The 13909-nt window shown below is 43.6% G+C and overlaps 1 protein-coding gene across 1 annotated transcript; it reads left to right on the plus strand.

The window, feature by feature from the left end:
* The first annotated feature begins 1575 nt into the window (after nt 1–1575).
* On the plus strand, nt 1576–7783 carry LOC127744804 (uncharacterized). Its single transcript, XM_052257232.1, has 3 exons — nt 1576–4407; nt 4455–6204; nt 7530–7783. The coding sequence occupies exons 1-3, from the start codon at nt 1576–1578 to the stop codon at nt 7781–7783; spliced, it is 4836 nt and encodes a 1611-aa protein (XP_052113192.1).
* Nucleotides 7784–13909: the final 6126 nt, after the last annotated feature.

Consider the following 13909-nt stretch of genomic DNA (forward strand, 5'->3'; position numbering starts at 1 on the left):
GGCCAGGTTTTCTGCTCCTCTTACTATTTATGCCTCAGGCGAAATTTAAAAAGAGAAACAAAAGCATATACTTATTAAAAAGATAATAATAATAATAATTGCACCACTTCAGTCAAATACTCAAATCATGCCTGCTAGTATAGTTTTTTTTTTACTGAACAGAAGAGAAAGAAAAAAAAAAGACAAGACTAAATTAATTGGCTAAGTTGATATCTAAATCTATTAGACGTTGAAATTTACTCTATGGTTAACTCCAATTCGAATGAATATTCGCGTCAAAAGAAGCATATGCAACACTATTTGCATTTTTTTGAATTAAAAGAATAAAGACTCTCCATTTTAAATATGAGTTTAATTATTCTGTTAGTCCCTATAGTTTTATCAAATTTTTAATTAGGTCCCTATATTTTTTTCCTTTCAATTAGGTCTCTACACTGCTTTATTTTTGTAATTAAGTCCTTCCAAATGTAAAAAATATTAGAGTTAACTGAATATTTCTTTGCAAATTGAAGGTATTTATAATTAAAAACTTAATTAAATCTTTGACTGCATGTATTTTGATACAAATATTATGTTAATTTTAACATTTTTAATATAAAAAGAACGTAATTATAAAATTAAAAGTAGTGTAGAGACTCAATTGAAAGGAAAAAAAATATAGGGACCTAATTAAAAATTTAGTGAAACTATAAAGACCAATAGAGTAATTAAACCTTAAATATATAACCTCTTGTATATACTTTGTCAAATTTCATTTCAAAATATTATTACCAAATATTCTTTGATTTACCAAAAAAAAAAAATTTAACAGTGTATTTCACAAATAACTTTGAAATATTATGATTTACATATGAATATTAAGATTTAGGAGTTATACCTTAAAATAACTGTTACGGCCCAGCCCAAGTAACTCGCGGGTCAACCCGACCCGATGATGACCCGACCCGAACGGGGCACCCCCCCTTTTTCTCTCACGACAAGTGCTCGACTTCACGGCAAACCGGAACCCGACACAACCGCGATTGAGGAATCCTCGCTCCCATCAATCATCACCCGACCTGTCCGGAAATCGACTACCGAACATTGGCGCCGTCTGTGGGGATTCCCTTAATGGACGTTGTGCAGGGTCCCGGGGACCAGGGCCGAGGAGCCGGAGCGGAAGGGGCAGCCTCTGTCGCCTCATTGAGAGGTCGGCGAAGGTCTCCCCGACAACACACTGAACAACGTACGAGGACGCGACCCTTCGGGGGAACGGGCGGCGACAGCGCCATAATAATGCAGGAGTTACGTCACAGGGTCCAAAATTTGGAGCGACAGTTAGCCGACCAAGAGCGCGATGGACGAAGCACCGACCCCAGCTACACCCCGTCCCCTGAGAGCCAGGAGAGAGACTCCCACCAAAGCCGCCAGCGACGCACCTCCGCATCCCGAACGGAAGCGGAGAGCACCCGTGAAGAGTCTCCGATCCTAAGAAGATGAAATGACACCATTATCTACTCCCGTGGCAGAGAGACGCGCCGCATGACACGAGATCGTGAGGACATGAGGTCCGGGAGGACTCGACAACCTGTGATAATGGGCGTCACCCCGTTCCACCATTCCATCCTCAAAGTCCGGTTGCCGAAACACTTCGACAAACCAACGGACATGAGGTACGATGGAACTCAAGACCCCCTAGAACATCTCACGGCTTTCGAAGCGAGGATGAACCTAGAGGGAGTAGGGGACGAGGTAAGATGCCGAGCTTTTCCGGTGACCCTGGCGGGACCCGCGATCAGGTGGTTTAACGGCCTCCCGCAGGGATTCATCTACAGCTTCTCGGACATCAGTCGTGCGTTCCTGGCCCAGTTTACGACGCGAATAGCAAAGGCAAAGCACCCGATCAACCTTTTGGGGATAACACAAAGACAGGGAGAGCCGACCAGGAAGTACCTGGACCGGTTCAACAACGAATGCTTGGAAATCGACGGCTTAACCAACTCGGTGGCCAGCCTTTGCCTGACGAACGGCCTCCTCAACGAAAACTTTCGAAAACACCTTACCACGAAACCAGTTTGGATGATGCACGAGATCCAGACGGTAGCCAAGGAGTATATAAACGACGAAGAAGTCAGCCGAGTCGTGGCTGCCAATAAGCGGCAGTCCGGCTACAGCCAAGCTCGGCAACAGGGTAACGGAGAAAGAGCAAAGGAGCAAGCCAGGGAGGAGGCACCAAGCAAGGCACCCATGCCGTTCCCCCGGGTCGGGAAATTCGCTAACTACACCCCGCTCACTCTCCCCATCGTGGAAGTCTATCAACAAATAGCCGAGAAGGGCATTCTGCCGAAGCCCCGACCACTCAAGGACCGTACGGGAGGAAACAAGAACCTCTATTGTGACTACCACAAGGGTTACGGCCACCAAACGCAGGACTGTTTCGACCTGAGGGATGCACTCGAACAAGCGATAAGAGAAGGTAAACTAGCAGCATTCTCTCATCTTATCAGAGAACCGAGGAGGCGCTACCGCGACCAAGACGAAGAAGGCAAAACCCGCTCGGCGAAACGGCGACAAGAGCCAGAAGAAAGGGACCACGGCCTCACTGTGATAAACGTCGTGACAGCCAAGAACGCCGCGCCAAAATCCCGATCGGCACACAAGAAAGATGCTAAGGTCTTGACGGTCTCCTCCCCGTTGGTGCGAAACTCTAAGAAACCTCCCTCCATTTCTTTCGGCCCGGAAGATCAATGGTTCGACGACGCCCTGGAAAACCCCCCCATGGTCATTACGGCCAGAGTGGGAACCGGCCTCGTCAAACGCATCCTTGTCGACACAGGAGCTGATTCAAACATCATGTTCCGCAACGTGTTTGACGCACTTGGGCTAAAGGACGCCGACCTGATGACTCACCAGCACGGGGTCATTGGGTTGGGCGACCACTTCATCAAACCTGACGGAGTAATATCCCTGCCGATCTCGATAGGGCAAGCCCAAGGTCGAAGATCGGCGATGGCCGAGTTCGTAATCCTCCGAGATTCCACCGCCTATAATATCATCTTGGGAAGGAAGACGATAAACGATGTTGAAGCGATAATCAACACTAAGCTGCTAGTCATGAAGTTCGTTACCGACGACGGATCCATAGGGTCCATAAGAGGGGATCTCGAGACGGCAGTCGCATGTGACAATGCCAGCCTATCCCTGAGAAGGAAATCCAGAGAGGCATCCGGTGTGTTCCTAGCCGACCTGGACGCCAGAGTAGACGACAAACCTAGACCAGAACCAGAAGGGGATCTGGAAAAACTCGTGATCGGCGACACGGAGGAGAAGTTCACATTCATCAACAAGAACCTGCCACGTGAGTTAAAGGAGTCCTTGGTCGAAATGATAAGGGCCAATAGGGATTTGTTCGCCTGGACACCTGCCGACATGCCAGGCATAGACCCAAAAATCATGTCACACCATCTGGCTGTCAGGTCGAAAGCACGCCCAGTAGCGCAACGAAGGAGAAAGATGTCGACAGAGAGGGCGGAGGAGGTGGCCAGGCAGACGGCCAACCTCCTGGAAGCAGGTTTCATACGAGAAGTGGACTACTCGACGTGGCTCTCGAATGTAGTCCTAGTGAAAAAACACAATGGCAAGTGGAGAATGTGTGTAGACTACTCTGACCTTAACAAGGCATGCCCTAAGGATTGTTTCCCCCTCCCTAACATAGACGCACTCGTCGACGCTGCGGCGTGCTACCGTTATCTAAGCTTCATGGACGCCTACTCCGGATATAACCAGATACCGATGCACCGTCCAGACGAAGACAAAACGGCGTTCATAATGCCAGGAGGAACCTTATGTTACAAGGTGATGTCATTCGGTCTGAAAAACGCAGGGGCGACATACCAAAGGCTTATGAGCAAGATTTTCCACGATCTAATAGGCAAGACAGTGGAAGTCTATGTCGACGACATCCTTGCGAAAACAAAGCAACCTGACGACCTCATAACGGATCTGGGAAAGGTATTCGCGTCTCTCCGGCAACACGGCATGAGGCTGAATCCCCTCAAGTGTGCCTTCGCCATGGAAGCCGGCAAGTTCCTAGGATTCATGATAACTCAGAGAGGGGTAGAAGCTAACCCGGAGAAGTGCCAGACGATACTCCAGATGAAGAGCCCGGGTTGTATCAAGGATGTCCAAAGGTTGGCGGGGCGGTTGACCTCGTTATCCCGGTTTCTCGGGGCATCGGCAACAAAGGCCCTGCCATTCTTTAACCTCATGAAGAAAGGGATGGCGTTTGAGTGGACACCCGCATGTGAGGAGGCCTTTCGGCACTTCAAGAAAATCCTGGCGGCACCACCCGTCCTCGGGAAGCCAAAGGACGGGGAACTACTATACCTGTACCTCGCCATAACAGGAGAAGTCCTGGCTGCAGTTCTGGTGCGGGAAGAAGGGAAAGCTCAACAGCCAGTCTATTTCATAAGTAGGGCCTTGCAAGGGGCAGAATTAAGGTACAGCAAGCTGGAAAAACTAGCCCTAGCACTCTTGACTTCCTCACAAAGGTTAAAGCAGTACTTCCAGAGTCACCAGGTTGTCGTGAGAACGGACCAATGGATCCGGCAAGTACTTCAAAAACCCGACCTGGCGGGAAGAATGATGACTTGGTCCATCGAACTCTCCCAGTACGATATACGATACGAACCCCGGCAACCCATCAAGCGCAGGCGATGGCAGATTTTCTAGTAGAAGTAACGGGGGATCCAACCGAAGAAGCGAGTACACGGTGGAAGCTCCACGTGGACGGAGCCTCCAACCAGACATTTGGAGGTGCCGGGATCATCCTGGAATGTCCGGTTGGAGTTGTATACGAGCAGTCGGTCAGATTCGAATTTCCCATCTCGAACAACCAGGCAGAATATGAAGCCCTTATAGGGGGCTTAACCCTAGCAGCGGAAGTCGGAGCAAGAAGACTGGAAATATGCAGTGATTCCCAAGTCGTCACCTCCCAGGTAAACGGGAGCTACCAAGCCAAAGACTCGTTGTTACAAAAGTACTTGGAAAAAGTTAAAAGCTTGAGCCAAAAGTTTGAAGAGGTCACGGTCCACCACGTACCTAGAGAAAGGAACACACGGGCAGACCTCCTATCGAAGTTGGCCAGCACGAAGCCGGGAGAAGGCAACCGGTCTCTCATTCAAGGTATGACAAGAGAACCAGCGATCACACTGCACGTGTCAAGCCTAGGTTCTTCATGGCTAGACTCCATCACCAACTTTCTAGAACACGGCAAACTCCCTGACGACGAAAAGGATGCGGCGAAATTGAGAAGGGAAGCAGCCAAGTACGCTGTCATCCAAGGACAGATGTTCAGGAAAGGGCTCAACCAACCCCTACTGAAGTGCCTACACCCCGACCAGACGGACTACGTCCTCAGGGAAGTCCATGAAGGCTGCTGCGGACACCACATCGGAGGCAAGGCCTTAGCAAGAAAATTAATTCGAGCCGGATACTATTGGCCGTCAATGATGGCGGACTCCAAGGAGTTTGTCAAAAAATGTATGAAGTGTCAACAGAACGCCAATTTCGCCAGGGCGCCGGCCTCCGAGTTAAGCTTGCTAACGACCTCCCGGCCATTTTCTCAATGGGGAGTCGACCTCTTAGGGCCCTTCCCAGTCGGTCCCGGACAAGTCAAGTACCTCATAGTCGCAATTGACTACTACACCAAATGGATAGAGGCCGAACCACTAGCTAGCATATCCTCGTCCAATTGCAAGAAATTCATGTGCAGGCAGGTGATAACACGATTTGGGATACCAGAAGTCGTCATCTCGGACAACGGCACGCAGTTTACTGACAAGAAGTTCACGGAATTCCTTAACGGCCTGGGTATAAGACATAGGTTCTCTTCGGTAGAACATCCCCAGACAAACGGGCAGGTGGAGTCCGCCAACAAGATTATCCTTTCAGGACTGAAGAAGAGGTTGGATAATAAAAAGGGTGCTTGGGCCGACGAACTAGCCTCGGTTCTCTGGTCCTACCGAACAACTGAACAATCCTCCACTAAGGAGACTCCCTTCCGGCTAACGTATGGGGTGGATGCAGTAATACCCGTAGAGATCGGTGAACCGAGCCCCCGGTTACTTTTGAAAGGAGTAGAGGAAACCGTGGAAAAGGACCTGATAGATGAAGCCAGAGAAATGGCTCATTTGACAGAGACAGCTGACGAATGGATTTTTGACGGTTTGGAATTTCACTAATGAAATCTCGTTGTAAAGTATAGTTTCTAAACCAACAATAACCCTTTCATACAAAAATTTGTTTGTCACAAGTACAAACCCCTAAAATTAATAACCGAAGTATTCAAACCTCGGGTCGTTCTCCCTAGGATTTACAATAGAGTGTCTTGTTATTGGTTGTGAGTTATATTTGGGGTTTTTAGATGAGAAAAATGAATAGTAAATGGTAAGAAAACTTTATTAACAAAATGGTCTTGGCAAGATTTGGTTGTCAAGGGTCTTCATCATTATCACTAGCCACAAGTATGGTAGTTACAAGGATTAACCCACTTAGTCATCCTTAAATCAATTAACAAAGGAAAGTCAAGTGAGTTATATCAATCCTAGTCCATAAGTCCTAGCTTTCCACTAATTGGATTAATGAAGGCTAGAGTTAATGGCTATCAACTAGCAATCAATTGGACACTAGTGACTCAAGAAATCCTAAGTTACCTTCTCAAGCCAAGAACATAAAATCCTACTCTAACATCCTCTCAAGCATTTCATCAAACACTTGGAGGGTAATGAAAGAAAGCATTTTTATTTGTAAGAATAAAAGGAATCAACAACTAACAATTACAAAGAATTAACAAAACAACAATTCCTAATCCTAATTCTAGAGAGAAGTGAGAGCTTCTCTCTCTAGAAACTAGTTCTAACTACTTCTAAAACTAAACTAATGATCAAAAGTACCTAAAGTATCTTGATTTCCCTTCAATACTTGACTTAAATAGCATCAGAAATGAGTTGGATTGGGCCCACAAGGCTCCTAAAACCGCTGGGGGCGATTTCATTAAAGTGGGCCATGGATAGAATCGGCGCGCGCCAAAGTGCGCGTGCGCGCCCCTGAACGCGAAGCAACATATGGCAAAATTTATATCATTTCGAAGCCCCGGATGTTAGCTTTCCAACCCAACTGGAACCGCATCATTTGGACCTCTGTAGCTCAAGTTATGGTCAATTAAGTGCGAAGAGGTCGGCTTGACAGCTTTCTGGTTCTTTCATTTCTTCATGAGTTCTCCAACTTTACATGCTTTTTCTTCATTTCCTTGATCCAATCTTTGCCTCCTAAATCTGAAATCACTTAACAAACATATCAATGCATCTAATGGAATCAAGGTAAATTACATTTGGCTATTTTAAGACCTAAAAAGCATGTTTTCACTCTTAAGCACAATTAAAGGAGAATATACAAAACCATGCTATTTCATTGAATAAATGTGGGTGAAAGGTGATAAAATCCCCAAAAATAAATACAAGATAAACCCTACAAATGGGGTTTGTCAACAGCGCTAAAACAAAGAATGGCTCTGCGCTACAACACCAAAGTGCTCAAGAGGGAATTCGAGCCGAACGATCTCATCCTGAGGCGAAACGACATCGGCCCACCGACCCCTGGAGAAGGCAAGCTAGCGGCAAACTGGGAAGGCCCCTATAGAATCAAAAAAGTGATGGGTAAATGTGCTTTCAAGTTAGAAAGGCTTGATGGTAAGGAAGTCCCGAGAACGTGGAACGCGAACAACTTGAGAAGATTCTACTCTTAGCGGGCGGACCGACATGCCGACCAATCGAGCTAAGTAGTTAATTTGCGGATTTGAACTTTTCATAGTGACCTACGAGTCCTTTATGTAATTACCGAATAAGATATGCTTGTGCAAATTTTCTCTCCTGTCTTGTTCCCCTTTTTTCCAGATAAATCGTTCCATCACGACCGACAACGACGCGCAACCCCGGGACTGATCACCCCGGGAGCCCGTCAATTGCCGCTATAACAAATGACTACGCGAAAGACCGTGATTCGTTGATATAAACGACAACTATAAACCAAACACGGTTAATAGAAACGACAACACAATCAGACGAATAAGAAAATTAACTACGCCAAAGCGGGCAAACGACTAAAAAGTCAAATTGTTCACAAGCCAAAATAAAACGGCTAAACAAAAAGTTTTAAACAGAGGATTCATTTCTTGGGGACGTCAACAATTTTGCCGTCTTTGATGACCTTAAAAACACTGATCGCCGACGTGTCAAACTCGGGAGCCACGATTTTGACCTGAGCTTTAAGAGCCTCCTCGGTCGCCAAAATCGCCCCCTTCCCTTGTTTCACGACGTCCTTATACTTTGCTTTCCATGTTGCCAGTTCGGCCTCCACGGTCTGCTTCTCCTTCTCTATGTCGGCCACCCGTTTCTGCGCCGCGCCGACCTGGCTTTCTAAAGCCATTTCACGATCGACAAGACGAGAAACCGTGGCATCCGATTCTTCTAACTTCTTCTCAGCGGTGGCGGCTTTCTTCTCGGCAGCAGTAGCTTTCTTCTCGGCGGCGTCAAGTTTCTCATTTGATTGGGTCAACTGCTCCCGGAGAGTCTCAACTTCACTCTTTAGCTCATTGTTAGCCTTCCCAGTAGATTCCAACCTTCTACGGAGGGACTCCATCCCGGATAGCTCAAACTCGGCCTTCCGAGCTATCACGGCGCCACGTAAAAGGGTACGGTACATCCACCTCGCCTGACCGGCAAGGGAAGACACGTGGAAATACTCCTCGGTACCAGGAATCAGCTGGGAATCTATAAAGTTTCCGGCATCAAAATTCCTCTCCATAACAGTGAGAACCCCCTCAGGACTGGACGACGTTTTCCTCTTCCTCTTGAGGCTAGGGACCTCTTCCACCTCGTCATCGCCGTCCGGGTTAGACGTCGAACCCCCGGTGTCGATCACCTCGCGGAAGGGGGAAACATGAACCGTTTTGTTGACCTCGATCTGGGCAGCTTGGGCCGAGGTCCCGGTCCCGTCGACCGCGGCCTCTTGCTCGGTAGCAGCCTTGTCCTCCGGAGGAGCAGCAGACTTCTCGGCGGCAGATTTCTCATTGTCCCCTTCGTCGTCACTAGCGCACAGGAAGGTTTGGAATAAGTTAGGAAGACCCGTCACCTCGGCAGACATCCCCACTGCGAAAAAGCAAGCGAAGTCGGTTAATCACTACAAATTGTTAACAAAAGCAGAAAGATAAGGGACAAGTAGAGGCTTCTCACAAATATAATTACGACCGGCCTCCCGATCACCCATGAGAAGGTGAGGATTTACATGATTCCTCCCAAAGACTGCCATCAACACATCGGCAATCTTCCTATCCACCGCAGACATGCCCTTATAAGTTACCTTAACGAAGGCGTTGGACCCCACTCCGAAACTCCAATAGGTCGGAATAAGGCGTACCCCCTCTAACGACAGCCAAAAAGGATGACGATCTTTGACAGGGCGGACCTTGAAATATTTGTCCTTAAACCCATGATAAGAATCTTCAAACAAACCAAAAATTCTCCGACCTTGGGCAGACCGGAAAGACATGAATCCTTTTTTATGTTTCCCCTCCTTCGAAGGGTTAGTAAGGTTGAAGAAGAAAAGGAAGACATCTACAGACACCGGAAGCTCAAGATACTCACAAACCATCTCGAAGCAGCGGATTGAGGCCCAGCTGTTCGGATGCAACTGTGACGGCGCCACGGACACACGGCTTAAAAGCGCCATCTGGAAGGCGGAAAACGGAATACGAACCCCAACTTGAGTAAACATGGATTTGTAGAACCAAATCCAGTCGGCTACTCGGGGGTGGTGGAGATTGATCTCGTACAACCGCTCGTGAGGAGGCGGGACGAAGACGTCATAATTGGCTTCTTCATCAGTCCCTCCGCACAAGTACTCGGCTTGTCGGAACTCGGTGAGCTCCTCCTCACCCATTTGGTTAGGCGAATCCTTCACGTCGGAAACGACCCAAGCATAGGGATCGTACGCCGCGGGAGAAGGGGAAGCCCGGGAGACCGTGCGAGCCATACCTACATGGGGGGACCATCCAGTCAGTCTAAGAGATCGGTTGCTCAGGCCGAGCACAGACACTACCCCCACTACTCCCCAACTAAGGATGAAACACTATAAGTGGATGTAGAAGTTCAGGGAAAAACCTACCCTGGAATGATACCCCCCTAACACGTATAACCACCATTGAAAGGCTACATAGCAGCAACAAAACCAGGCAACAAGCATGCAAGAACGAAGCACAAAAGAAAAGGATTCAAAGAATTACCTGAATTGATGGAAAGAGGATGAAATTGCAAGTCTAGAAAGACACAAGGAGGATGTACGAAAGCACCACAATGACGTTCTGAAATTTTGTAGCAAGGAAAAGGAAGGAGAGAGAGATGGGAAGTATGGAGAAATGCAGAAACATAAAACTGATTGTTTAAAAACTGCCTCCCAAGAAGCGCGAAACACCTGGGGGCAGAATAGTCTTTGCAAATGGGGTTTTTCCACCCCATTATGAGCATTTAATGCTCCGCACAAGGAACGATGTGACGAAACGGTTGCTTATGCAAACCAGGGGACACGCGCGTTGAGGGCGTATTCTCCCCACGTGCGGCCGAGTTGACGAAGAACAAACGAAACGGGAGACGACACGCCACCAATAGTCCCCACGACTACTACTAGCGCGTGGGGGCACTGTTACGGCCCAGCCCAAGTAACTCGCGGGTCAACCCGACCCGATGATGACCCGACCCGAACGATCGGATGCAAACGGTTCACTGCGCGACCCGGACACGCGTCCCTGACAGCTCCCCACTACAGCTGTGAGGAAGCTTCGAGGAAGGTGGGCATGCCCCCGTAGGGCCCACCTTTGACACGATATAAATAGGGAAGGACATGCCCTTCCCTCGAGGTATGTCACATCCTTTCACCTAACTATTCTGCCCGCCTGTACCTCACTACATTAATAAAAAAATATAAATATATTTGTCATTAAAAATTAATTTTACTCCTTAATAAGATGGAAATTATTGGTGTTAATATATAAAAATAAAATTTTAAAAGTTTTAAATGACAAAATCATAATAAAATATATATTATTAAATTTTCTAACAATATAATAAATACGTATATTTTGTGTATCAGATATAAATATGTCCTTTTTAAATTTGTATTTCACTAAACAAATCTTGTTTATGTCTCTATTAGACACGGATAGCAACTAAATACATTTTAATGGACCACAATTAGGGTTGGAAGTGAGTCGAGTTGAGTTGAGTTAGACCAAGTTCAAGTTCGGCTCACAAAAATTAAACTTGGCTCACGGTTCGACTCATTAATAATCGAGTCTATTTCTTAAGTTCAAGTTCGGCTCACCAAAAGCTAACGAGCTGGCTCGAGCTCACGAGTTGGCTCAAATAATAGAAACATAAATAAATAATCTATAATTCTATATCAATAAATTATAACTTATATATTTTAAAAAATATTTAAAAAGATCAATTTTATATATTGTTTATCTATCAATAAATTATAAATTTTTTATTTATGTCCTACATTAAAATTATATGTAAAAAATAAATATAAAAATTAAAATAATTAAGAGCTCAATTTTAAACTCAAACTTGGCTTACCAACTCACAAACTTAGCTTATCGAGTTATTAATGAGTTGAGCTCAAGCTGGCTCATGAGCTGCCTTAACTCACTTCCAACCCTAACCACAACAAAGTACTTGTAAAAGCTTAAAGAGTCTAATAAAAATGTTGGATTTTTGTTTTCAAAACCTCAACTTGGACTTTTAGTTTTTACTTTTTAGTTATTATAAGTAATTTTTCATCTCAATTTTTTTTTTCATTTTTTCACACATTTGGTAGACTAGTACAAATAATTGGACTTTACCATGATATTGTTATCCTTTGCTCCCATTTCCCTTTAATTTTTACTTATATCTTTTGTTTGTTTTAGTATTTTCATGTTATTTTTTATACTAATACTAATATTAATGCATATTGTGTAATGATATGATGTACAAATACACAAATTTTAAAATTTTATAAGACACCAAAACACGACATATATATAAAATATAAAAACTTTTTAGATATATTATAATAATATTTTGATATTTATTGATATTAAAATATAAAATATTTTTTAAATTATTTTTAATATCTTTTTTAATTAAAAGTATTTAAATTTTTTAATTTTAATACATAATAATATATATTATTTCTAACTCATTTCAATAATATATATTAAGAATAAGACTGGACACACTGACACATGATGATATTTAGGTGTTCAAGTGTATCTAAAGAAAATTTTTTTATTTTTTATTAAAACACAATTAAATACGACAGACATCGGATGAGTATTGATAAATATCGTATCTAAAATGTGCCCGTACTTCATAGGTATAATGTCTAAACTCTAAACTCTAGACATGATATATTTGCATCTCCTTGTATCTATACTTAGTAATGTGTAATTTCAAAATTAATTTATAACATCTTATATAAACTATATGAGAGGGATTCTTATATCTAATTAAAAATGAAAAAAAGCAAACTTGAAGGTTCTAAAAGACTTAGAAAAATGGGTTGAATCTATGACCTTCTCTAATTTTAATTAATTGGGCCTTAAAACAAATAATCAACTCTGGCTTCAGTTAAGTCAGTGTGGGAAGACAATTTTATTTTGTATCATAAAAATAAGAAAACAGAACTAGATAAGAGAGGAAAAAAATAACACTAGCATATATCCTGGTTCAGTTGCCATATGCAATCCAACCTACATCCAGTTTCCACCACAACGTTGGTAGAATTTTAACTATCAATCCAAATTTTACATACACCAATTATTCTCTAAGACTCAACGTAGTTCTATATGGGCACACAAGCTTTAACTTGACTTGGCTACCTAGACTTACCACACTAAGTGCTTATCCAACTTAGCAAAGAATACCTCTCAGGTACAAGATACAAGACAGAAAATACAACGAAAAGAATTCTAAAATTACTCGTGACTTTTTTCTCAAGTGTATCACTCACCATTTTCTCTTACACTTTTAAACAATGCCTCTCTTTCATTGTCTTTTACCTCTCCAAGAAAATTAGAAAAGATATACATTTAAATTGAAATACCAAAGAAAAACAATGAAGGAGATGATGATTCACAATCTTTGTGCTAAAAGTTAAACCGGATTAAACTTTCTTAGATGAAACTCTTCATCTAGGCAGAATGTTTCTTTGATGTAGATACACTGTCCAAGACGTTGAGAGCTCTTCTCTGGGAAGTTCACAAACAAACTCATATTTTGGTTCTCTCTCCTTGCTTCTAATGGTGTTCAATTTTCCCTTTTGTACCTTAGTTAGAGCTACGGTTAGGGTTTATCTCAAGTCAACTCCTTAGACCTTGAGCTTTCATAAGACATCCTTCCTTTTTCTTCAATTAACTCCTAAATTAGGGCTTTCAAATATGATTCATTTGCTTGTCCGAGAACGATAGAGTAGCAGAAATAATTTTTTTCGGTAATAATCTCAAATCTAAACCTTTAAAAATGTACTTTGACTTCAAGTAACAATTTGAGCCTTTGATTTATCGCAGAGATAATCAACCACCAATTTTTTCATCTTTTCAAAAATAGCGTTACAAAGAGTAAAGAAAAAGTAAAAAAAATCAACTTATATGCAAATAAAAATTATTTACTTTTAATCTCTACTTATTTACTTTTAATCTCTACCTTAGCTTAACATGCCTTAATTAGTGTGATTGAACATTGTTTTCTTGATAAATCTTTCTCTTTCTTTCTTTTTTGATGTATGAATTGAACTCAAAACTAAAACTCACTCTCTCTTGTGTGTCCGAAGTGTA

Source organism: Arachis duranensis, chromosome 2 (assembly GCF_000817695.3).
Source record: "Arachis duranensis cultivar V14167 chromosome 2, aradu.V14167.gnm2.J7QH, whole genome shotgun sequence".
NCBI lineage: Eukaryota > Viridiplantae > Streptophyta > Magnoliopsida > Fabales > Fabaceae > Arachis > Arachis duranensis.